This window comes from Camelus ferus, chromosome 3 (assembly GCF_009834535.1).
Source record: "Camelus ferus isolate YT-003-E chromosome 3, BCGSAC_Cfer_1.0, whole genome shotgun sequence".
Taxonomy (NCBI): Eukaryota; Metazoa; Chordata; class Mammalia; order Artiodactyla; family Camelidae; genus Camelus; species Camelus ferus.
Window position 1 is genome coordinate 51,303,214 of NC_045698.1, and position 26,738 is coordinate 51,329,951.

The 26,738-nt window shown below is 34.7% G+C and overlaps 1 protein-coding gene across 13 annotated transcripts in view; it reads right to left on the reverse strand.

The window, feature by feature from the left end:
• Positions 1-26,738, reverse strand: part of WDR41 (WD repeat domain 41) — a 67,198-nt gene that overhangs the window by 31,189 nt on the left and 9,271 nt on the right. For all 13 annotated transcript variants that reach the window (XR_004317854.1, XR_001366285.2, XR_004317850.1 and 10 more), the window contains exons 3-10: positions 23,464-23,512; positions 22,062-22,193; positions 19,626-19,688; positions 14,820-14,931; positions 11,991-12,053; positions 7,676-7,786; positions 1,976-2,160; positions 467-588 (exon numbers count right to left, since the gene is read on the reverse strand). Coding sequence is in view for 1 of the 13 variants with exons in the window: in XM_014560923.2 (XP_014416409.1) it covers positions 467-588; positions 1,976-2,160; positions 7,676-7,786; positions 11,991-12,053; positions 14,820-14,931; positions 19,626-19,688; positions 22,062-22,193; positions 23,464-23,512 (837 nt within the window). In the remaining 12 variants the exon portion in view is untranslated. The remainder of the gene's footprint in view (positions 1-466; positions 589-1,975; positions 2,161-7,675; positions 7,787-11,990; positions 12,054-14,819; positions 14,932-19,625; positions 19,689-22,061; positions 22,194-23,463; positions 23,513-26,738) is intronic.

Sequence of the window (26,738 nt, forward strand, 5' to 3'; positions counted from 1 at the left end):
GACAAGTATCCTGCAGAGCAAATAATGCTATTCCCTTCATATAATTCATCCCTAGAAACTCAACAGCCAAATCTTCCCTGAAAGGGAAGCCTTAAGTTAGTAGCTTAAGCCAACAAGGAGACAAAACCATTTGATGCTGGCCATAATCAAACAATTTAAAATTTGGTGTTTATTTTAAAAGGTAAAAAACGACTTTTGGGCATTGACTTTGTACTAATTTTTTGTTTTCCATAAACCTGCCTTTTAAAATATTATCTCTTCTTATAACAAAATTCAATGTAATTCATATGAACCTTGCTTCTTATAAATTTTGTAATACACTGCTACAAACTCTTCTATTAAGAGACAGCCTTGGGGATATTCTCCATTTCCAAAAGAACACAGGTCAAGCCACAGAACCAGGTGACTTTGCCCCTGGGAACTATGCATTTCTTTTGCCTGTTACAGAACATATGGAAACTCGTACCTGTTTGGAAGTTTGGCAACATGCAAGACACTGGAGTCATGTGCGGTTTTCTGGCAGGCAATCACACGCTTCATTTGAAGGTTATACACGTACAAACCCCTTCCAACTGCAACAAATATATTCTAGGGGAGAGGGGAAGAAGTTCAGAAATGGGCATAAAACTAGTACTTACCACTACCTAGTATAATAGATTTCTAGCCCTGGTGTGAATTCGGAGAGCCATTGGTACCTTCCCTATTCCTAACCTTCAGACCAAATTATTGTACTGCCCTCTGAAGTCCAAAAGTATCAAAGCACAAAGGAAAGGTGAGAGCATTCAGAAAAGCAGAAGACTGCAACTGCTAACACAGAGAAAGCTCTGTACACTGTACCCCTTAGCATCGCTTTCTGCCTCACTGAAATGTGCCAGCTAGAGAAAGGAGCTATGGCTGGCAGATCAGCCTGCAGCACAAGCTGCTGAGGCACAACCGAGGTTTTCATTCACATAATACTAGATCCTTAGGAAAACTACTTGGCTTCTTTTGCTGAAAAATGTGAAAAAAATTACTTCCACTCCACATCTTAAGCAATCATGAGACCTATAAAGGATACATACAAAAAAGCATATGCTACAGTGGCATATATACGTATATAAAGTGGCTTCACAAAAACATTTTTCCAAATGTAGTATTAGAACTACCTTGTTACTAAAACAACTTTAATCCTTTGAAAGTACTTTCACCAATATTTATCAAACTTCAGTCTCACAACATCTCATTAAGATAGGAAAAGCTAATTATTACTATTTTCCAGATGAACAAATTAAAATTGAAAAAAAAGATTAAAGTCACACAAAAAGTTAAGAGATGAGAGTTGATATAAGAATCCAGGTCATGTTACTCCAGTTCCTTACTCTTGTCTCACACGATACCACTTAGCTTCTGAAATTATTTTGCAAGTCATTAGAATTCTGGCAGCTCTTGCTTTTGAATCATTCATTCTTAATAGGTAAACCAGTGAGGCAGACCTTTCAAAAATCCCCCTTTTTGCCCCGCACCAAAGAACACTTATCATGCGGTCTCAAAGGCTACAACCCCAACTGAGACCTACAATGTCTCAACCAAAACATGCCCCCAAGGCTTACCAGAGCCTAAATCTGGAATGATCCCCCTTGACCCTCAGGAATGGTACTCTGCACATTAGCTATGCAAGCTGAGGACCAGTGCCATATCATTAATGAGAACAGCTAGCCAACCTGCTAAAATCTAGAGCCCTGGCAGGGGGGGAGGGTGCAGTTCAGTGGTAGAGTACATGCTATCCAAAGTTATAAAGGAAATTATAAACACAACTAGAGAATAAAGCAAGTGATATAATCTTTAAAAAATACCAAAACATTTTAAAGCACAACTTGAACATAGGGAATGATACCTTTCTATATCCATTGTGAGATTAAATTGAAAAAATTAGAAACTGGGTTTATTGAAAGAGACAAGATGATATATTTTTCTTGATTTTTTTTTTTTTTTTTACCTCTTCATCCCATGTGAAATGATGAATGGAAACGTCATTTGGTTTTTGACAGAGTTTTATTTCTTGCTGAGTGTCCAGCTGTGGAGATGGGTCCCAGAAGTTGTGTTCACAGGCCTGCACAGTCCAGTCCAGGATATCCCAGATGATCAACTCTCCAACATGGGAGCCAGTTACAAAACTCAAATCTAGGCAGAGGTCATGTATGTCTCATTATTGATCATTTACCTAAGCTAAAGGTAAAAATGAATAAACTGCCTAGTAGTAATGCTCTACAAAATCACAATAATTATAACAGTGAGGTAACTAGACAAGCCCAACAGGAAGATTAACAGAATAGAAAGACCAGAAATAGAGTCAAGTTTACTTAGATATTTAGTGTGTGATGATGATGCATTTCAATTCAGTGAAGAAAGAAACACCCCTCATGCTGGAATATTTGGTTAAGTATTTGGAAAATAAGAATAAAAGGACCTCACCTCGGATGAAGAGGTACACTTCTGTTTCTCCTTTACTCTCACACCACTACCACACTCACAACATGTCTGACACCAGATACGTGGGGGGTTTTCCCACACCAGGCAATTCTGCGACACCAGCTAAGCATCCTACAGTTTAACTCAATTCCGATACTATCTACCTGGGGATAGTGTCACATTCCACTGGTTAAGTATTCAGTCTGCAAGACTTCCCCCACTTCAGATACTAATTGCACATCTAGGTTGTTACCTGTATTTCTGACTAATTGGCTATAAATCAAAGAATCCCACATCCCCTCCTTGAGTTCAATTAATTTGCTAGAGCAGCTCACAGAACTCAGGAAAACAGCTTACTATTTACCACTTTATTATAAAAGGACATGGTAAAGGATACAGATGAATATCCAGAGGGAGGAGATGCACAGGGCGAGGTATGTGGGAAGGGTCGTGGAGCTCCCATGCCCTCTCTGAGTGTGCCACTCTCCCAGCACCTCCACGTGTTTGGCAACCGGGGAGCTCTCTGAACCCCGTACTGCTGGGATTTTTATGGAGGCTTCATCACATACGCATGATCAATTATTAATTCCACATCCAGCCCCTCTCCCCTCTCTGGAGAATGGGGGTGGTGGGGGTGAAAATTCCAAGCTTCTAGCCATGACTTGGTCTTTCTGGTGACCAGTCCCCATCCAGGAGCAAAGAAAGAGCGGTCTCATTATAATAAAAGACACTTCTATTACCCAGAAAATTCCAAGGGATTTAGGGCCTTTATGTTAAAGAGATATCAGACCAAATATTAGGACAAAAGATTTTCCTTATGTTCTTATTACTTGGGCAGGATTTTAGGAACTTTGTGCCAGAAACTGAGGGCAAAGACCAATATATATATTTTATATTATTTCATATATACCAAAATAAGTTTCAAACAGATTAAACATTAAAGGTACTTAAAGGATTAAGGGAAATACAAGTGAATTCTTTTTTATGAATATGGAGTGCTAAAAGGTTCTAAAAGTTTCTAAAGGAGGCAGGGTGGGGATTGGGGAAAAAGAGCTGAGTAAACATCTGCTTAACACAAAAATCATACATTTAAATGACAAAAATCTGGGAAAATTTTACAACTTATATGTCAAAATAGGTTAAAATATAATACTTGATACATAAAGAGTTCTTAGAAATCACTAAGAGGGAAGGGTATATAGTTCAGTGGTAGAGTGCCTGCCCAGCATGCACAAGGTCATGGGTACAATCCCCAGTACTTCCATTAAAGATAAATAAATAAATAAAAACCTAATTACCACCTCTCAAAAAAAAAAAAAAAAAAAAAACCTAACAAAAAAGGAAATCACTAAGAACGAGGTAGTACCCCAGCAAAAGAAAAAAAGGGGCCAAGGACCTGAACTGGCAGAACAAGAAATAACAAATGGTCAGTAAACATGTGAAAAGATGTTCAACTCCCTAATTACCAAAGATACCTAAAAGCAATGAGATACTACTTATTGACTTTCAATTGGGAAAGATTATAAAACAGGAAAAATACCCAATGCTGGCAAAAGCATCAGGATTCAGCACACTCATGCACTACTAATGCCCTAATAAGCTGGTATAATCTTTGCAATTCTTGGTAATATACATCAAAATCTTAAAAAGTCGTAAACCCACTGATCCAACAATTCCACTTCTAAGAAATTATCCTTAGGAAAGTACATAAAAGACATTATGTGACAAGGCTGTTATACATAATACAAAAAATCTGAAGATAACCTAAAACATCCAACTGGGGATGGAATAAATAAGACATCCACAAAATGAAACAGTAATGCTGTTATAGAAATTTAAGTTGTAAATGTTGTATTAATACAAAAATATATTCATGACATACTGTTAAAAAAAGCAGACCATATGTATACACATACACATATATATATGCGCCCAGAAAAACACCTAGGATGTGAACCTGTACTTGATACTATATGGTTGGATGATTTTTAATTTTCATTTTTGTATTTTTTATGTTTTTATTTCCTCATTTTTCTATTCTTATTTCTATTTCTATGTAGTACTTGCACAATAACAAGTTTTTAAAACTTTAAAGAAAATGAAATTAGTGGGCCAACTAAAACAAATTATATATTTAATAGGAAATGTACAACTGCTAAGCCTAAAAACTATCTTAGAGAAATGTAATTAATTTTAATTCTTATACACTGAGAGTAAGGTAGAACAGAACAAATGCACTGTGAGTCTAGAAACCCAAGTTCTAATTTTGGCTCTGCCTGTTAGTGGCCATGTGGTCTTTAGAGAGTCATGAAATCTTTTTCTATCTTGGATTTTTCAGGCATTAAATGGAGATGATTGTAAAAATCAAATTAAATAATAAATGCATAGCCATTTTAAAATAACATCAAATGTTATCTTTGAGTCTCTGGTATTATTTTGAGCCCCTGGCATTATTCCATATTAATGGTATTAAAACATCCAGTTACTTGTAATTTAGGAATTCATGGATGAGTAATTATGATTTAATTATTCCATTTATCAAATAAATCAGCAGGGCAGAAATCTCTAATAACTAGGTGAACAATCTCATAGAAATAAAGAATTATAAGCAATCATACAGGTAAATATTATTTTATCTTGGTTCCAAGTCCAATTTCTATAGTTTATTGACAGACTCTATAGAATCTGCTCTGTGAAGAAATAAGTTCATTTCTCACCTGTGGAGAGAAACAGACTTCTAGTTCTAATAGTTGGAAAGTTAAGACAGTAGTAATCTTTCCAAGACCTCCTTTTCCATCCCTTTCTCTCCTCTTTCTAGTCTCATTCAAACTACAGAAGAACCAGAAGTTAACGACTGAGGACTCTTTGACTCCAGTTCTGCATCATAACTTGCATGAGACCATACAGCTCCCTACTCTGACCTCCTCCAAGTGTCTGTGATTTGTCTACACAATAGAAACAAAGTACTTAAGCTCAGTTAGAATTTTTCATTAAAAACAAAACACTGACATTCACTTGAGTTAGTGGAGTTTATTGCTATGTAAATTATCCCAATCTGGTCATTCAAAATGTTTCACACCAAACAGCCTCAATGATGTATTATATGTGGATAGATCTTCATCCTATGCAAGTATCAAGTCACTTAGTATGAAAATCTCACCTGACACTTGTCTACCCATCCCTCACAAGTACAAATACTTTATCACTGCCATACTATGCCGTCATACAAAACAAGAAAAGGAATAAAATAAAGCAGCACCCAGAGCCTTTTACCAGAAGAGATAAGCAAGGTTATCTTGTATGTCTGTCTGAGAAAATCTCTGCCCAGGCATTCAGATCTCTTTGGTAAACCTGGTATTCATTATCCACATTCATGGGAGTTCTGTTGTGCCATTCTAAGATTGCCCTAGGGCCACCTCACTGCAAATGCACTTTCCCTGTAAATTATGAACCCAGTAACTGGCCACATCTTTCACCAGGAATTGGTGGGGACAAAGAAGCAGGACTGAGAGTGGAGCTGGGAACTGTATAATACAATCATTTCAGGATTACCAAAACCTGCAGTGTGGCAGACATATCTATGTACAAAATTCAACTGCCACATTGTCACTTTCAAATTTTACCAGACTACTTGTCCATATATGATTTCTAAGTATGCTTTTGGCTTATTTATTATCTGTAGCATAATTTTACAGTCATGGGAGTTCATAAAGTAAAAAGTACTAGAGGTTTACTGTAATTTTCATTAAAAATTTTTTCCTGCTTTACTTTTCATTTTCCTTCCCTTAAGAAGCTGGCTAAGAAAACACTTGAAGAAGGCTTTCTTGGTTAAACTGTTAAAAGCTTCTCTGTACATCATACAGCAAAAGAAGTGCCACAAAGTTAAGGCTACCTCAGTAACGTCCCATCACCTTCCTTAAGGAATCACGCTGGGTCATGGTACCAACGCTTCACTTCTAAGACGGGACAACTAGGCCTGACCATTGTAACAGCCAAAACATGGCTGTGCTTTTCTCAACAGCTCCAGGGCCTAGGAGCAGGGCTCGGTGTCAGAGGGACTTCCAAATGAGAACTTGCCTTTTGTGCTGCCATTCATGGCTAGAGGAAAAAGAGCTCTCAGAGTAAAATAAAAAGGTGCTCCCAACGTAGTTATTTCTATCACCACAGACAATCTAGACCTCAGAAAGACTTGCAGCTGGGTTGTACAAGCAGATGGCTAATAGAGGGGAAGATTTCGGAGCTAGGAGGGATATTTTCACTGATGTATCTGAAAATGTGACTGAATAGCAAGCAAATGGAGACTACACTTGGCATTGTCTGTGCCCCTTTTCCTCTGCCTCATTCATACAAAGTATTGCTCAAAAAGCGCCAACCCAGATCTCGGGTCAGGAGGTACAGTCCAGTCTGCCTACTATTTCATGTTCATGGCATCCTTACAGCATCCTCTTATAGTCTCCTCCAGACTATCCAACTGAAGCCACCCAGGAGCCCTCCCATCTGACCTCAGAACACAGATCACCCAGGAGAGTGCTGATGATATAAGGTGTCACTTTATTTGAAAGTGAACCAGCTAAATCCGAGGTTTTGTGGGGTTTTGATCCTACCCCATCTTATGATGTCAGATTGAGCTCACAGAAGATACTCATTCAAGTCATTATAAAGCCAAATAGAAAGTCTGGCAAATCAAAACACACAACCGTGAGAAAGGGCCGATATGACCCATTTTCTGCAGACTTTTACTTTGGCTTTATTCCCTGAGTCTTCAATCATGATTACAACTGGCTTGAATCCAGTTCATTCTACTGTAAGTGTTTATATAACCTGCTATATAATATTGTACTGTGTGGTCTTCAAAAGAGAAACTAGCCAGAATCATTTGCCAAAAATGCCAAAATGCCACTAAACATTAGTACTGATAGCCTGTGACACTCATCCTAAGGCTAGCACCTGAGATCACTACGCTCTCTCCTCCATCCTCCCTTTTCTCTGCCCAACTCTATTCTGCCCCTTGTGCCTAAATCTTAGACCTACCAATCTATGAAACTTGATTAGTTCCACTAGCTTAAACCTCAGCGTGTAAGAGACTGCCAACACCTACTAATCAACAGCATTATTTTCATGATGGTAACTCTAGAATCTGGAACAAAACAAGACTGAAGTTTAGAACAGGTACCTTAACACGTACAAAATTTTACATAATATATAAACAAGTAGACAATGAGCTTACCATTGACGTTAACCAGTGAAAGAATATTATCCTGGTGATCAAGGAGGCGCTTAACTTCAAGAATATCCCATCCTAGTGATCCCTCGGTGGGTGCTACCAACCTGAAAATTACTAAATGAAAAGACAGATATAATTTACTAAAACAATCAAAAATAAAGTTTTATTTCTGCTCAAAAAGACACCATTTCACTGTGATAAATACCTAAAATACTGAAAAACCCATCTCCAAAGACAGCCTTCACACTACTTTAAAATATTTCTTTCAAATGCTTGAGATGTATGAAATGATCTACTAAAATCCCAAGGATTTCTCTGTTCCTTTACGAAAACTCTTGTAAACCCACTACCAATCATGAAGCCCCCATCCTCTCTAGACCCTTAGTGCATGAGCAGTTATCCCACCTTACTCTCTCCTTAGCCAGGGACTGGTCGACATCCCTAAGTCTTCTCCACCATTAGCTTTCTCTACTCATGCCAGGCCAGCGAGCACTGCTACAAAACCAGCTACAGATCTGTGTTTAACTTCAAATCAGTGAAGACGTCAACAGCTGCTTTTATTTATTTTACTTTTCTTGACACCTAGGCATACACTAATAAATTACAAATCCTCTGAAAGAATATGCCTTCTAATTTGTGAGTGCCATACAGTTCTTCTGGGCTACAACAGATGTTCAATGTATTGCTTTATTCACTGTCTGACTTTAAGCTTTATTTAAGCTAGTATAAATTCTAACTTTAATCACTATAGAAAACCTAAAATCAACTGGAGTGACTCCATAAATAAACATTTACCAAACATTTACTACCATGTTCCAGGATCTTAGATACCGTATGCAAATAAGTTTCAGTTACTTCCCTGAAATACTCAGTCTAGAGTGGGACTTATAAACCATGTACTAATCAATGTATTAAGTGCTATAATAAGCTTCTGTACCAAGTGTTGTGGATGCTCACAGCTTAGGAAAACTAGCATCTGACAAGTGGGAAGGTCTCAGAGGCTATATTCTTTCCAAGTGATGGCTACTTACTAAAGTCTCTCTTCTTTCTCACATTCCTCTCTGGAAAATAGGTCACACCCCATTTCTTTGTCTGTCTCTGGACAATATTTTACCAGCTGACAAATCTCTGGCAAGGTTATTTAATCCTGACAGCCATTCACACTGAAACTGTGGCTGTCAAAAAAGACGGTTTTTCCGTCAATACAAAGGGAACTCTTCCAGATACTTAGCAAAGCGGAGTGAAAATTCCACTTCAGTCGGAATACTACCAAATGATGCTGAGATTGGGACTGCAGAATAACAAGCAATGTATTGTTTAATTAAACTAACAGAGACAAACCTGAAATACTAACTAAAAAACTACGAAGTACTAAAGATAATATGAAACTGTTCGGTGAGCCCATGAACACAGCCTCTAGAGACAAGTATTCACGACTGCATGTGTACTAACTTCAAGGAAATAAAACAAATATGAATTAGATCAGAAGATAAAAGAGAGGCAATAATCAATTCTAAAAAAAGGTTGATAAAAAAATCCAGGCTTTCTGAACCAGGGTGAGTACTCAGAGCCGAGAGCCTTGCTTACCTAATAAAGCCTCAAAGTCACTGCAGCTGGTGCACACAGAAATTATACTTTCTGTTGAAAGGAGCACTCAGAAAAAGAGAAATTGATATGAAATATTTAAAACTAAGGACATGGACACAAGCTTGGTCCTGGAAATAGAAAAAAATAGTACATTTACAGGAATAAAATTTATTTTCATAGGGAAAAATGGCATATTTTATGATAAAACTAAGAAAATGCAGAAACTTGTTTTTAAGAATATTTGTATTTTTTATGAATTATTTTCTGAACAAAACGAACTTTCATTTCTTCCCTTTTTTAGATGATATTCTAACTTCTGTTGAGGTATTAGTGTTGCTTTTATTACTATTTCAGTGAATTCACTCATTCATTCATTCATTCATTCAGTAAAAATCTCTTATCTGTTAGGAGAAAGTTCCAATCACAAAGGAGCTACCATTCTGAAAGGGTGGGGGCATGGAGAGAACAAAAAGCAAAAAAAGTTTCTAAAGAAATAAGTGAAATGATTAATACGAGATTATGAGTAAACAGGTAAAACCTCTGGGAGGGGAGGTATTAGGTAAGCAAGTCTTCATCCTTGAAAAAAGAGACACTGGAGCTGAGCTCTTAAACAGTAAGTAGACAATGAGTAGGAGAGCAAGTCCAATACAGGGTGACAGCAGAAATGAAGGCACAGAGGTGAGAGACACCTCAGGCGGGAGAATCCCAGGCAGTTCAGAGTTAAGAAGTGATGCAGGACTCAAAGGAGGCAGGAGGGAGACAGTGGAGGGCATGATTTGACATGATGAAGAGTCGGACTTCATCTTGCAGGCTATTGGTGTCCTTACATTGGTCCCTAGGGCAAGGATTTCTCTCATCTGGGGCAAAAATGAGAAAAAATAAGGGCCACATAAGTTTTTTAATAAAACTAAGTGTATTCAATTTAAAGACTTACTCTGTTTTTCTGAGATCATGTTCTTCTTATTTTGTTGTTAAAAAGTTATTTTTACAAAATGAGGGTAGTAAATGGCAGTTTGGTTTCTGGTTTTTGGTTTTTAATGTTTTCATGAAATAAAATAAAAATTGGCAACTCTGTGTTGATCTCTGCAAGACTGACCTTTTGTACTAGTCAGGAATTTGAGAGTCCGGAATTGACTGATGTAGGCAAAAGGAAGCCGCTGCAGCTCTGAAGACTGCATTTTAGAAAGATCCCTCTAGCATCTACTACAGAATGTACCTGGGAAGCACTAAACTAGAGGAGAAAGCATTTGAGAAGCACTAAAGTAGAGGAAGGAAGGTAAGTTAGAAGACTGTTGCCTCAGGCCAGGCAAAAGAGGAGATGAGAATCTGAACAGAGCAACAGTAGTGAGATGGAAAGAAGTGGATCAAAATATTTAGAGCAGCAGTCCTTAGCGTATGGTCCCAGACCAGCAACCACAGCACTACCAGGGAACCTGCTAGAAACTCAGACGCTCAGGCCCCACTCCAGACCTAGTGAATTAGAAACTCTGGGAGTAAGGCCCAGTAATTTGTCTTTTCAACAAGCCCTTCAGGTCACTCTCATGCAGCCTTAAGTTTGAAAACCACTGAGTTAGAGTAAAACCAGCAAAACACAAGTGAGTGATCAGCTACAAGAGGAAAAAGGCAGGGAAAAATTAGGCATCTTTCCAGCTTGATAAGAAATGTGGGAAAATTAAATTTCTGCAAGGAAGGAAAAAGAAAAAATAAACACAAAATTATGTTTTTAGAAGTTACTTTATGAAAATCAAGGATAAGCACTGCGTCTAGAAAATTACTTCTCAGACATGATTACACATGGAAAGGTTAATTGAAGAAAGAGGAACTTGGCTGCAAAGCAGTGGAGCCTGCAGACAGCAGCTGATAAATGGTGAACAATTAGCTCATGTCTCACTGGTATTTGCAAACATGCCAACTGATGGTCACAGCAAATCTCAGACTGGCTCTATAAGAAGCACAAGTAATATTAAATGCCCTCTGGGCTACATTAGAAAAATTCTTCAAGAAAAAAGTAGCTTTTAAGAAGTATTTCTACTCTCTCTCTTCTCAGTACCCAAATTTCACCTACAAGGCAATGAGCACAAAAGGCTTTTTCACTGAGGGCTCCTGGTGGTAAATGTTAGCCAACAGACAACAGCTAAGAAAGTGGCCTTCAAACAGCATGTTTATAATCAATTAATACATTTGCAAAATTCCTCTTGCTACCCCCTCCTTCTGCTGTCCCACTGCTCCGAGGGAAACGGTGTAAACTCCCTGCAAGAAAATGGGCCCCATTCAAAATGTGCCCCGTTCTGGCTTCCTAAGGCAAACATTCCACAGTTCCTGCCTTGGTAAAATCCCAAACTAATCCTCCTCCAACACTCCCAACTCAAGTTTCTCGTTTCTAGAATGTGGACTGTTGTTTCATGTGGCTAAAATTTTTGCTAAGTAAGTGTATGAGTGTGGTTCAGCAACAGAGAGGACTGTGGAATGTAAGTGGCCTTCTCCCGCATCTGAGCAGTGGGGTCACCTTGCCCATTTGGCTGTGCCAGTCCAAGCATGGTACAAAAACTGACCTAACATCTTGAAAATGTCTCAGGCTCCGTATCACTTCAACAATCCTAGGAGGCCAAGACTGGGGCAGGGGCAGATGTCCCTTAAATAAAAAACTGATCAGTCTTTCCAAAACGTGTATACAAGTCTAGTTTAAAATTTTAAAACAAAAGAAATAAAAGAAAAAAGGAGTCATACTCACTCAGTTCTTTGCCAACTGCTGCCACAACACAGTTCTTAGGTATTTCAATCAAAGCACTGATCCCTTCAAAAACACATAAAACAAAGGTCAGATTATTTTCTTCCTGGATTACATCAAAAATAAAAACATTCTCAGATGTATGTCAGTCATTTCCCATAAAGGGGGTGGGAACTAAAGCACACACAATTTGCTATTATCACACTTCCTTGCTTGCTTACATATGGAAAATGATTCTGTGAAAAGTAGGTGAGACCTTTGGAAGACATTACTGATTTATTAAGGATAGGATATGCTCTTTGAATATTTTTACTACGGTGAACTTATTCACCAGGGACTCCTTAAGATAATCACCATCACCATTTACAAGATGGCTAGCTCAAATGAGATGTAAAATTAGCATTTTCCTCGACGTAAACTTGAGAAAACTGGGTGGGCACCCTGGCAGTAAATGAGTTAGCCAACAGTCAACAGCTAAGAAAGTGGCCTTCAAATAGCATATTTATAATTAATCAATACATTTACAAAATTCCTTGTATTACTGGAATAATCAAATTCAACATTCCATCACATTTCACTTATTAACTATACAGTTCTAAGTAATCTTTTTATAGCTGAATCATGAAATGATTTTAGGGTAACCATAACTTCTATAAGATATATTACTACTTTTTTAAAGCAAGAATTTAAAAATTCATGTATTATATTCAAACCCCCCACATATGTAGGCAAAAAACTAATTTATTAAAGTTAACTTTTCCATTATAAAATACATGTAATTTATATATATCTGTAATTTGTAACATACACGCAAATTTGGAAAATACTCTATTCATGTGCTTTTCCTACCTACCCACTTAGGGAGTATTTCTGGCCAAAATCTTTTCTCCACATAGGGTTGTTTTAACAGTAATGTTTTGTATTTTCCCATGTTCAGGAGGAGGAGATGATGGTGGAGGAGGACAAAAGGGAGGAGCAAGATAAAGAAGTGGAAGAGATAGGAGAGTGGGGGAAAGGGTAGCAAGGGAATTCCAGATGCAGAAAACAGCTTGTTAAAAAAAAAAGTTTGTCAAATTATTTGTAAAATGAAAATACTAGAAACTCAGTAATCCAGAATTAGCAACTTAATGCAGAGAATCACAACATACTGCTGGAAAGGGCATGGATGTCCTGTATTCTAGTCCAAGGCTCTTTCCATTGCATCATACTGACTAAGATTATCTTTGCTTATTTCCAAATACATAATAACTACCCCCAAAGCCCTACCAGCTCTTAAATCAAGCAAGGCTTATTGAAAGGAGTTTCCTAAGATAAGGGTCTAATAGTACTGCTAACCACCTGGCATCCTGTAATTTGGAAAATCCAAATCATGAAAAGCTCACCAACGGAAATCTAAGGCTTTTCAAAGCTTTCCGACAGATTTTCTCAGAGGTTTCTGCTCTCTTGAGACACTGATAAACAGAGCCACACTGTGACTACTTAATGTACAGTACTCAAAGATAACTTCGTAAAGGCAGACAGACTGCCACAATAGGTAGTTATTTCCATTAACATACAAAAAGTTCTTTTTAGCTTTGATTTCAATATTTCACAACAGTTACTGACAATTCATGGAATAAAACCTCACAGATAACCACAGGCTAGTATAAGAAACAGAAAAGAACATGTAAATAAAGACATATAACTCATGATAATAGTAAACATGAAAATACACTCTAGATTCAAATAAGATTACTAGTGATCAAATGCTGAACTGAGAGATTAAATTGTAAATCCTAGTAAGGTACGGATTTAATTTTGCTAATATATCATATTATTTTTCTGATATTTTATAATACCAAAGTGGAGATAAGCTAGTTCCAGTCATGAAGTGTAAATTCAACTCACAGGGTTCCGGCTACCTTTAAGATGTCAACAATATGCTTAATGACACAGCCATACCTCGGAGATATTTCGGGTTTGCTTCCTGACCACCAAAATAAAGCAATTATCACAAGAAAGCAAGTCACAGAAATTTTTTGGTTTCCCAGTGCATAGAAAAGTTACATTTACACTATACTGTCACCTGTTGAATGTGCAGTAACAGTATGTCTAAAAAGATAATGTACATACCTTAATTTAAAAATATGCTAAAAAAATACTAATCATCGTCTGAGTCATCAGTCATAATCTTTCTGCTGGTGGCGGGTTTGAAATATTTCAAGAATTACCAAAATGTGACAAACATGAAGTGAACAAATGCTGTTGAAGGAATGGTGCTGACAGACTTGCTTGACACAGGGTTGCCACAAACGTTCAATTTGTAAAAAAAAAAAAAAAAAAAAAAAATGCAGTATCTGCAAAGGCCAATAAAGCAAAGCACAATAAAACAAGGTATGGCTGTATTCTTTCTAGGATGTGCATGGGTTCATTTCGTTACTTTTAGAAACAAAAATAGTAGTGTATCACATATGACTTCAAGATTACTGTCATTTAAATTTACTCATTTATACTTAAACTTTTTTCGCTGAATAAATTTTAATTTTTTTAAAGATCCTTGATATCAATATGTCAAAACTGATTTGTGTATGAAAAGGTTTTTCTTGATCACTTTTGAGAAATTCTGTTAGAAGCAAAGGGTAAGGCAAAAGAAGGGATATTTCCTTCCAGTTTGAGATAGAAATACATTTTGCACAGCCCTTAACCTGAATTGGAGAAATATGGCTACATCTTATACTCAGAACTGAAAAGAAAAATCACCTATATTATCTTTGTACTTATGGAAAGTCTCTTTGAAGATTCATTGTGTCTTTTTAGAGTCTGTCATGGTTCACAATTACCTTGATTTTTTACCTGTATCAGAAAGGTGACTGGTCTTACACAGGAGATCTAATTTTCGGTTCCACATACACAGGTCATTCCCACCAGAGAGCCAAACATCTAGTCTCCGAAGAACAGCTAAACACTGCAAAATTCATGTAAAATATTTATAAGTTTAGAAATTCAAGCATTCATTGGTGGTTTTTAAATATGTCCACAAGTTCTTTAATATCCTTTCGCTTTAAGAGGTGGAGCTTAATTCTCTTCCCCTTGAATGTCAGCTCTACTAAGTGACCAACTTCTAATGAATAGAATGTGGCAGAAGGGATGGTGTGTGACTTAAAAGACTAAGTTGTAAAAGACATGGTGGCTTCCTCCTTGCTCTCTCTTGAATCACTCACTCCATGGTGAAGACGACATACAAGCAGCCTTACGGAGAAAGATCAACATGGCAAGGAAGTGAGGCCTCTGGACAATAACCAGCACTAATTTTGCCAAGCATGTGAGCCCCTAACACCTCCAACTCCAGCCAAACCTTCAGGTGCCAGCAACCTCATGAGACACTGAGCCAGAACCATCAGCTAAATTGCTTTCTATTCCTGACCGCAAACAACTGAGATAATACTTATTGTTTTAAGCAAGTAAGTTATGAGGTAATTTGTTACTCAGTAACAGGTAACTGATACACAAGCTTAAAATAAACTTTTAAAGTAAAACTGAAAATATGACTTTATTTTTTCTATATCTTTCACAAATTAATATCTCCTTAATTCTTAACTCAGGAAATTAATTGTTTCAAGGTTGACAGAAGTCCTTTAACAGTATTCTCCCCACCTATTAACTCTGAGTGAGCACAAGGGCAAGAGAGAAGAATTAAAAAAAAAAAAAGGTTCTGGAAGTTTTCCTGGGCTGAGGGTGGGGTTGCTTTTAAAACTGCTGGGGGAAAAAAAAGGGTTGAAAATATCAGTGCAGTTTATATTTTAAGAGATCCTAGTGTGTCTAATCTCTGGTTTTTTAATGTCAGTACTATATTCCTTTTTATTGCCAAAAAATATTCCACTGTATGGTTATACAACATTCTGTTCATTCGTTGGTTCATTGACATTTAGGCTGTTTCCACTTTTGGGCTATTATGAGTAATACTGCTATGAACACTCATGTAGATGTTTCTGCGTGGACATACATTTTTATTTCTCTTGGGCATACCCAGGAGATTGCTGGGTCAAGTGATAACTCTGTTTAACAATCTGATGAACTATCAAACTACTTTCCAAGGTGGCTGTACCATTTTACAACCCCATCAGCAATGTAAGAAAGTTCTAATTTCTCCACATCTTTATCAACTCTTGTTATTATCTGTCTTTTAGATATTAGCCACCTAGTATATGTGAAGTAATATTACATTATAGTTTTGAATTGTATTTCTCTCATGACTAATGATATTGAGCTTCTTTTCATGAGCTTAGTGGCCATTTGCTCATATTCTTTAAAGAAATGTCTTTCAAATTCAAATTCTTTGTCTACTTTTAATTATCTTTTTATTGATAAATTCTAAGAGCTCTTTTTATATAATCAATATACAAGCTTCTTATCAAATATATGATTTGCAAATATTTTCTTCCATTCTGTGGGTTGTCTTTTTACTTTCTTGATGGTATCCTTTGAAGCATAAAAGCTTTTCATTTTGATGAAGTCCAATTTATCATTTTTTTCTTTTGTTGCTATGCTTTTGGTGTAATATCTAAGCTACATACCCCAAGAACACAAGGATTTACTCCTATATTCCTTCTAAGAGTTTTACAGTTTCAGCTCCTAGATTTTGGTCTTTGATCCATTTTGAATTAATTTTTGGATATGGGCTCCAATTTCATTATTTTATATGTAGATACCTTGTTAATCCAGTATTACTTGTTGAAGAGACTATTCTTTCTCTTATTGATGGGTCCTGGCACCCTTGTCGAAAATCAATTGACTGTATACGTGAGGTTTTATTTTTGGACTCAATTCTATTCCATTGACCTGTATATCTGTCCTTATGCCAGTACCACAGTGTCTTAATTACTACAGCTTTGTAGCAAATTTTGAAATTTGGAAGTTTGAATCATGCAACTTTGTTCTTTCTTTTCAAAACTGTTTTTGCTATTCTGGGGTCCCCTGTCCTTCTCTATGAATTTTGGAATCAGCTTGTCAATTTCTGAGGGAAAAAGCCTGCTGGGATTTTGGCAGAGATTATGTTTAACTGTTAATCATTTTGGGTAGTGCTGCAATCTTAACAATATTAAATCTGATCCATGAATTTCCTTCCATTTATTTAGATTTTCTTTATAGTTTCTTTCAACAATGTTTTGTAGTTTTTGGCATACAAGTCTCATATCTCTTCCTTAAATTTACTTCTAAGTAGTTTATTCTTTTGGATGCTACTGCAAATAAATTGCTTTCTTAATTACATTTTTGAATGTTCATTGCTAGTTTACAGAAATACAGTAATTTTGGTGCATTGAGATTGTATCCTGAAATCTTGCTAAGTCCACTGATTAGTACTAATAGTTTTGTTATGGATTTAGGATTTTCCATATAGAAAAAGATGTCACTTGTGAATAAAGACAGTTTTATTTCTTCCTTTCTAAAACGGATGCTTTTTACTTCATTTTATTGTCTAACTGTCCTGGGTCAGAACCTTTAGTACAATGTTGAAGAGAAATGCCAAGAGCACACATCTTTGTCTTGTTCCTGAACTCAGGGGGAATGTATTCAGTCAGTCTTTCACTATTAACATGTTAGGTCTGGGGTTTCCTAATAAAAATGCCCTTTATTACGCTGAAGAAGTTCTCATCTATTGCTAGTTTGTTGAGTATTTTTATCATGAGTGTTGGGAGTCTGTCAAAAGCTTTCTCTGCATCTAATAAAATGATCACATGTGTTCTGCCCTTTATTCTTACTATGGTATTATTTTTCATATGTTGAACTCATATTCCTGAGATAAATCTCACTTGGATGTTGCTAAATTTGGTTTGATAATATTTTACTGAGGATAATATACTGCTTTTGCTAATTAACATTTTATCATTAGCATTTCCCAAATTCTGTGTATTCTTCTGAAACCATTTTCAGCATATATATCTACCATAATTTAACTATAAGACATAAAGGATACTACCAATCATCCATTTATAAAATGTTTGTAATATACATTTCTGTCCATAAATCTCTGCCCAAATTTTTGATTATTTCCTTTAAAGAGTTTTCTAGAAGTAGAATCACTGGGTCAATTCATATAATCATTTTTAAAGATTCATTCATAATGCCAGCTGCCTTCCAGGAAGATCATATTAACTATAATTCTCAATGGCAATAAACTTGCCAATTTCACCATGTCCTTGCTAACACTATCCCTTATAAAAATTTCACTAGTTCAAAAAATAAATAATAGTATTCCTTATATTTATTAAGGATCTGAATTTCTTTGATAAATTATTGAACCACTGAACTAAACTCAGGGAAATGCTATATTTAACAATTTTTTTTATGTGATACAGGTTCATGGCAGGAATAAATACAACTATCTAGCTGATTAACAGTATGGTAAAACCCCTTTAAGTACTTTCACCATACTGGAAAAAGATATTTTTTATTGACCAGTTCATGAAACAGCTCACCAAAGGAATTTTCTCCAGATACACTAAATTTTTTCTCCCTCTCAATTCCTTCAATTCAAGTATTTTCATTTGAAACCTAATGACCTCAGTCAGATAGCAAGGGTATTTTTTAAGGAATTTAAACAAGGGCATCTTTTTAAAGCACATAAAGCATACAGATCTTGATCAAGTCAATACTTTAATGACTTCTTCAAAGACACTCATTGTGAAATTGGAAACAAGTATATAGTAAATGGCATTTTCTTCCCTGAAACTTTACTAAATTGATAATTAGAACAGCAGAGTAGCATGAGATGGCTACCAGAGATGCTGCCTTTCAGGAAAAAAAATAAAATACTTTGCCCACTGGCACACAGCAATTGTTTTCACATTAAAAAAAAAAGTGTTAGCTCCCATACAGAGATCAGCAATCTTCAAAGGAAATGAGGAAACACTATTCTATTTTAGTAGTATCCCACCCCCAAATTGCTGACATTATTGAAAACCAGGGGTACTTTCTGAAAACAATTAAGGTAATTTCTTCTATAGGAAACAAAGTAGCCAAGTCTTATCCAAGTTTGTTCTCCAACATGTAACAGAGTTCCTATCAAGTAATAATCCTCAATTAGTATCTGTTTGTAAAATGAATGAACCTAATAGTAGCAGCCAATTAGCCATAAAAGATGTTGTTTTGGAACTAATTGCCATGTCTTATCCTTATGATCTTACAGAAGATAGAGGCTGAGGGACAAATAACTCCATGTTTTTAGTTCAAAGTTAAAAAAAAAAAAAAAAAAAAAAAAAGACCAGCTACTGCTATAGTCACTTTGAAAGTAGTGTCTCTTCCTAGAATTCTCTACTAAAAACATACTATGTACTATCTTTTCCTTATCTTACTATAGCGATTCACCCCTTGCTCTAATTTAAAATTCAAACATTCTAGCATTTAATATATATACTCCCCAAAATCTAGTCTTAGAAGAATCACATAACTGTAGGTATGTGTGGAAGAAGTAATTTCATCTGAATTATTAAACAATTTTCAAAATATGAAAAAGAGTATATGTATGTATATGCATGCCTGGGACATTATGCTGTACACTAGAGACTTGACACATTGCAATTGACTATACTTCAATTAAAAAAAATTTTTTTCTCTGAAACAAAAAGATTATTAACATTAAGTATCTACTTAATACTTTACCTTTACAGTAGACTGGAAGCATGATACTTTCTGAACTTGTCTGCCAGTATCACAATCCCATACCTAAGTTTATGTTAAGAAATAATTTCTAAGCAGAATTTTAAAACCTTAATTATGAGAAAACTTTTCTAATAAATAAATCACAAACATCACACATTTATGTAGAAAATCTCTAAATAAAGCAAAAAGTATTTCATGTTTATACTACTATAAAAATCAATTCATCAACTTGGCATACTAGGCTTAACATTCTAAATTTTACTATCTAACTATTTGAAAATACTAACAAAATGAATGGTCTGAATACTGAATCTTTACAGGCATTAAATATTGCAACTATATAAAATTTAAGGTTTATTCTCCCAAACAGTCTACTATCATCTAATAAACACTGAACATAAAGTATTTATACTAAAAACGATCACATCCATTAATTAACATTTACTGAAAGCTTCCTTAACGTGACTGGCATGGCTTACTACTGTTATCTTAATTGAAAGAAGACAGTAACAGTGTATTCCTATTACCTGTACACATAAATTAGAAGACTCCTCATTAAATGTCCAATGTTAGCTTGACTTAAGGAGCATAATGATTTTCAAATTCTTCATACCATTTCCTATGGTAAAATATACATTTTCTATCATATCTGAGAACACATTTACATACAAATATATATAAAGTATATATAATATATGTATATATATGGACTCTTAAGACTATCACTTGATAAAAATTTTAAAATCTACCCTCAGCATTTAATTAATGAAGTCAGTTAACAGTAAAGACCCAAAACGAGTAAATTTAGAATTCATATGAATAAAAGGAACTATGAACAAACGAGACTGAAATTATTTTTAATAAGTCATTCAGCAAAGGAAATGACTCTATACTATCATTTACAGTTAAAGTTTACACTGATGTTCTCCCAACTATTCATGTCTGTTTTGTAATAGTAATTTTAATAATTGCCTCTAAATAGTATTATAGTACCTTAGGTACAGTCTAATAAAAGTATTTTAAATTCTATGTTTAAGAGGGGAGCATATAGCTCAGTGGTAGAATGTGTGCTTAGTATGCACAAGGTCCTGGGTTCAATCCCCAGTACCTCAGTTAAATACATAAATAAACCTTAAATTTCATTTTTGCAGAGACTATGCTGATACTGAAAACAAACAAACAAACAAACAAACAAACAAAGAGCCTTCGTCCATAAAACAACATTTGCCCCAGTAAAGCAATGGTGGTAGGGCTACTCTGACACAAACATAAGTGTATTTTATGCCCCTGTTTATGCACTATTGTAATCACAAAATATAGCTTATCCCTATTTAAACCTTCTCTTGAAATTTTTTCACCCACTGGCAATCCGTGTAGAAATCACTTCAGCTGACAAGCTCATTTAAAACGTGTCATAAAGTACGTGTTGGTTCTACAGAAGCCTAAGAAACACCTATACTTTGGGCTTACTCCGTATCTTACTTCACTAACGCTTGAAGCTATTTAAACAGAATTCTCAGATAAGCACAGACTTTTTAAAGCTAATCTATTACCACCTTGAAAAACAGTAATGAAAAATTAGTTATCCACAGCATTTAGCTATGCCCTTCACAGACCCAATTCCTCATACAAATATAAAAGGGCTAAATTTGTTTAAGAAAATACTTCATGAAAACAGTATTACAAAGTGGTTTAGAGTTCTACTCTGCCCTATATTGGCTGCATGACCTTGGGCAAGTTACTTAAACCCTCTGTGCCTCTCTTTTCTTATCTATAAATGCAAATAATAAAAATACTTATTACAAGGATTAAATGGGTTAATAAATGAAAATAGAACAATGCCTAGTACACATAAACAATTTATAAAACTTGACTAGCTGTTATATCTTGAATTTTTTAACAAAACATGTAGGGGGAAGAGGTAATTAACATTTTTAAATTGTTTTAAAATACTAAATATGTTAAACACTTGCAGATGGTAATTCTCTTTTCTGACAGATTCAGATGCTCAAAGGTTCTTATGGGTTCAGGGCATCAAGTTTCTCTGGCTGTACAATGAGCAGAAAAAAGTATGAACTATTCTCTAGTTCAAATCATCTTTGCTCCTCTAAATTGGAAAGCAAACTGAGATAATAAATATTTTTAAAGCTACATTCTCTCATTTCCTCTATTTTATGTAATTTGATATAATAGTAACTCTGGAAAGAACAGCTTTAGTCATGAAGTTTCCATCAATAATAAGCCTTAACCGGCTATTTCCAGTCTATTACTTTTCAGATGCCTAATACTTTTAAATGTCTTATGAAGGGTAGAACAAAATCATTTTTGCTAAAATAGAAATGTACAGACAGGTCCCAAGAGGCTAAAGACTAATAATGTACGTACTGGCCCCTTGGTCACCATAGCTATTTCACTTGGTTCTGGATTTAAGGATATAATAACTGTTCTATCAGCAGAGGCTGTCAAGATCAGTTGATTTTTTTCTTCACAAGCTTCCAAAGAAGGAAGCGTAATAATAGCTGTTATCTTTTGAGTGTGTCCATTGAGTTCCAGAAGTTTTTCTCCTGTCTGAAATATCAATAAAAATGTTAGTAGTATTTCGTATTTCATAACTTAAATAATCTTAAATGACAACATTAAGAAAAATCACCAGGTAGAAAATACATACATTCCATCTAAAATTACTTGGATCGTATAATTTAACTTTAAGTAACCAAATAAAACCTAAACAGTGCTGAAAAGAGTAGCCATAAACAATTTAACTTATTTTCTAATAGAAAATTCTAACTTTAGCATATTTTATAGGAAATTTAAAGGATATTCTTTCCACATGGTTTTAAGAATATAACTATGTAAATTAAGCATAAGAATATCAGTAACCTAATCTGCAGGGAAATAGGGAATCCTCATTGTCCAAATATTTGTTATCTAAGTCTTCAGAGTTACAAAGCTGTGAAAGAAAATAAGAGGCAGCATAACATCAATTTTATATATATATAAAATTGTGTATATATATATATACACACACACACAAACATATATAGTAACTATATATACATTCAAGTATATCCAATACTGTATCAACCACTCACAAAGTCAGTGTTCACTCTACTTCTCTCTTAACATCAACAGCTATTCCCATCCATCCAATGCCTTCATCCAGCAGTCTCTCACTATTTCCCAAGTAGTAAACATATAAAAGTGCAATGTAAATAATAACATACATTACAAATCTTTCCAAGGTTGCAGGAATTCATGTATATGATGGACATAATGTTAAAAAAAAAAACTGCATTAATCACAGGCAAAGCCTTTGAAAAATGAGGATCTGACAGAGTCAGATCAGATAACAGTACAAACAAGGACGAGAAGAAGATAAATGCTTCAAATAAGAGTAACTTTAGTATCAAAGGATCGGGAAGAGAGGTCCTGAGAAATTCGGTAAAGCCTTAAATATATTTGAAAAAATAAGACTTTTATTATAATACTATTAAAGTCAAACAGGAGAAGAATGTTTTATTATGCTATTAAACAATTTTGACAGAAAAACTGTCTCCCACAAAAATCAACACCTGATATATTTTCAGAATCAATGCATAGTTGCCAATAACTTAAATTTTAATTAAGATAAAAACTTTTATTTTCATAATTTGGGATTTGTTTCTCAGGAAAAATCTTAAAAAACTCTATTATGAAATACTGGTCCTCATTTTAAATGGATTCATCCTAAGTAGCCCCTTTCGAGTATTAGTCTACTGATATGCAGGTATATCCCCAGATAATGTTTATGAACGCATACTCAACTTTATGACACAATCCACAGAGAATCAATACACACCTGGGCATTCCACACAACTACAATTCCATCATCACCAGCAGATGCAAATCTGGTTAGAAAAAAAAAGGTTAAGGAAAAAACAGTCACTGGTCACATTTAAGTTCAACAATTACTAAGACCATCAGATCTTATTAATTGTATTTTAACTGACAAATAACAATGCAGATTAAGTTCTTTAACCTAATTTAACAAATACTTATAGAATACCTTCTAAGTTTTGTGCCAGGTGCTAAGAATTCAAAGATAAGTAAGATCATTCAGAGTTAGAATGAATAAACTACTAAGCATGTAAGAATAAGGGAGATTTATAAATGATCTTTAAAGTTCTTCCCTGCTTTAAAAGTATATGATTAAACTCTGACTTAAGTGACATGGAACCAAGCTGAGGAAAAGCTACACTGACAGGAAGTGATATTCCAGGAGTGGAACAAAGAAATCATGTTCTTAGATAAGTTCATTATTTCTATTATTTTCTTGGTAAAGATATTTACATATTTTAACTCTACTATTTAAAGCCAAGATCTTTCCTTTGCTCCTCTCAGTTCTTAGGTCTGGGTCTTTCCACATAAATACTGTGTTCTTGGTTTGGAATGTTTGGTCTTTTGGGTTTTTTGTTTGTTTGTTTGTTTGTTTTGTAGTGAAAATCCCTGAAATGAGGAGACATAAAAGAACGTTTGCTTCTTGGCATGAAAACAGAGCTGCAGCTATGATGAACTCAATCGTACTTTCTCTTTCCTCTTTACTTTCCATTCACTATATGTCAAAGAATAATCATCTACATTTGGTAGAGAAGATATCCATGACACAAACACTATCAAGAAAAGTAATTTATTGTACAGGAATATTCATCATAGTGGCTGCATTATAGTAAAATCAAGAAGCACTGTTCTCAAGTAGTATCCTGACACAGTGGTGTACAGAAATCACACTGTAAGCACATCAAGTAAGTTGTTACTAATAATGTAGTACACAGGTTTGTAAATGATTCTTTAATAAACCAAAATCAGTTCAAAGTTGTTCCCATAATATCACTTTCATTCACTTGAATTCAAGTTTGCTCTTTTGAACAGGAGAGAAAGAAGTGGTAATACAGAGAACAAACTATGACCTCCATATAACTGACTCCCTATGGTTAACAGCCATTAATAAATGGTACTCCTCTAGCAGCTATGTCATTTAGAAAACTTACCATTCCTTGCAAGATTGTTAGTGTTTCACAAAATCTGAGCATGTCTTGAATGTCTTCATTAAAGAAAACATTGTTAGCCACGTGTGTGTCATTGGGAGAGAAGTAGAATTGATACACTAGACACAAAAATTACTTTGTTCCTGAGAGAACCTCTCTTAATGAATTTTAACCTATAGAGATCCATACACTCTCACTACCTCAGTCATATAAAACATTACTTAACACTCCAAACTGAGCTTCAAGTTCAAATTTCCCATGCTCAGTTTCAACATCTCATATGTAGCTATTGTCTTCACTGGCTCTAAAAACTCCCATACTCAGTACTTATTTCAAAAATCCTTTGATTACATCTACTGCAGAAGCTAAGAGACTATCCAGAAGATGGGAAATTGGTCAAAATTAGTTAATTTTTAATAAAGAACTATATATCTTTTTAACAGAAAGGACCTTTGAAACTTCTTAGTTAACTAGATAGAAACCATACAAAGAGTTATTTTAAAATCTATACCCAACATTTATTTTTTCAAAATGAAACATATAAAAGATGTGGAGATTAAAAAGAAAACAATCATTTTGTATTTAAAAACATAATTTCTTATGCTTAATTAAATACATTTTCTGAATCAGAATACTTAAACAAAGCCTTGAGTATCAAAATGGTTGCTGGATATAAGTCTTTAATAGCTTATGTTTCTAGGCCTATTGATTTCTTTCTATTTGTCTAGTGATGGTAGGGAGGGCAGGGCTTAAAGTCTTAAGTTTTCCTTCGTATAAAACATCAATTTCTATTGATTCTTGAAACTCTTATAATTGCTTTTCTCCCTCTTAGAAGACTGTAGGTTGAACATACATACTTTTTTCTAACCCTGATTTTTAACTTCTCATTATTGTTTTATCATGTCTGAATCTCACTTCACAATGAGAGATGACTGAATGAGAGTCTAGAAATGAGATATAGAGCATTTCACCTCAAATTTTAATTCAATCAGTAGTGAACAAAAGTTAAATCTAAACAATGCTCAATAGTAATGCATGAAATCACAGCCAATTTTTTACTGCTCAGAGGTCAACTACCCAGTTTGTGGATTATTCAGGCTTTTCAATTCTCAAATATTCAATTGCTTTTTTTTTTTTTTTGCCATTTCAGTATGTATTATCACCTCCTCTAAAGAGGAAACATGAAGCTTTAAAATGTAAACCAGTATGACTTTGCTACATATTAGTCCCTATCACAGAATAACTAATAAAGGGGTGGGAGATCATTCACAAACTACAATTATTCATTCTCCTAGGATGGGTAACTGAAACTAGCAGCATTATATTAGTTTATCTTAAACTAAATCAATTTATCCTCTTCAGTCAAGCACACACTCCAGCTATGTCCAAATCAGAAATGAAAATTTAACTGAAGAATCTTTAACGGTAAGATACACTGTAATTAATGAAAAGAAGTAATGAACTATAAAAAAGGAATAATTAAAATGTCAATAAGGCTTAATATATTCAGTAGAAGGAAGAATAATGGCTATATTGTCATATAATAATATACAAATTTTTTAAAACACTCTAAATTAATAGAACCCAAAAATTCATGTCTAAATATAAGATTTTAAGAGAAATCTTACTGATTAGCACAAAATATATTTAGTGAGATTTCATACCAAGTGTTAGGGAAATGCCAGGATCAGTTATATGTGGTTCTTTCTTCAAGATCTTAAAACTTAGTGACTGTTTAGAAATGTACTGTAATTTATCAAATCTGAGACATCAACTTTAAGACATTCTATTATTTTATCTACTATCAAGACAAAATGCTGTCAGTTATAAATAAAAAACACCATCAATTATATGATGCATCTACATGTTAAGAGATGTTAAAATAGAAAAAAAAATAGGCTTTTTAGAATCAATGAAACAGAGTAATTGCCATAATTACTGATCTAATACAGCACTTTCTAATCCAACAAATATCTGGTTACATCTGGAAGATTTTAAGGACTAAAAAAAAAGCTTTTTCAGTGAATAAGCAAATATTTAAGTACTGAAAGGGCTCTGTGAAACAGATTCATTAATAGTATCAGTATAA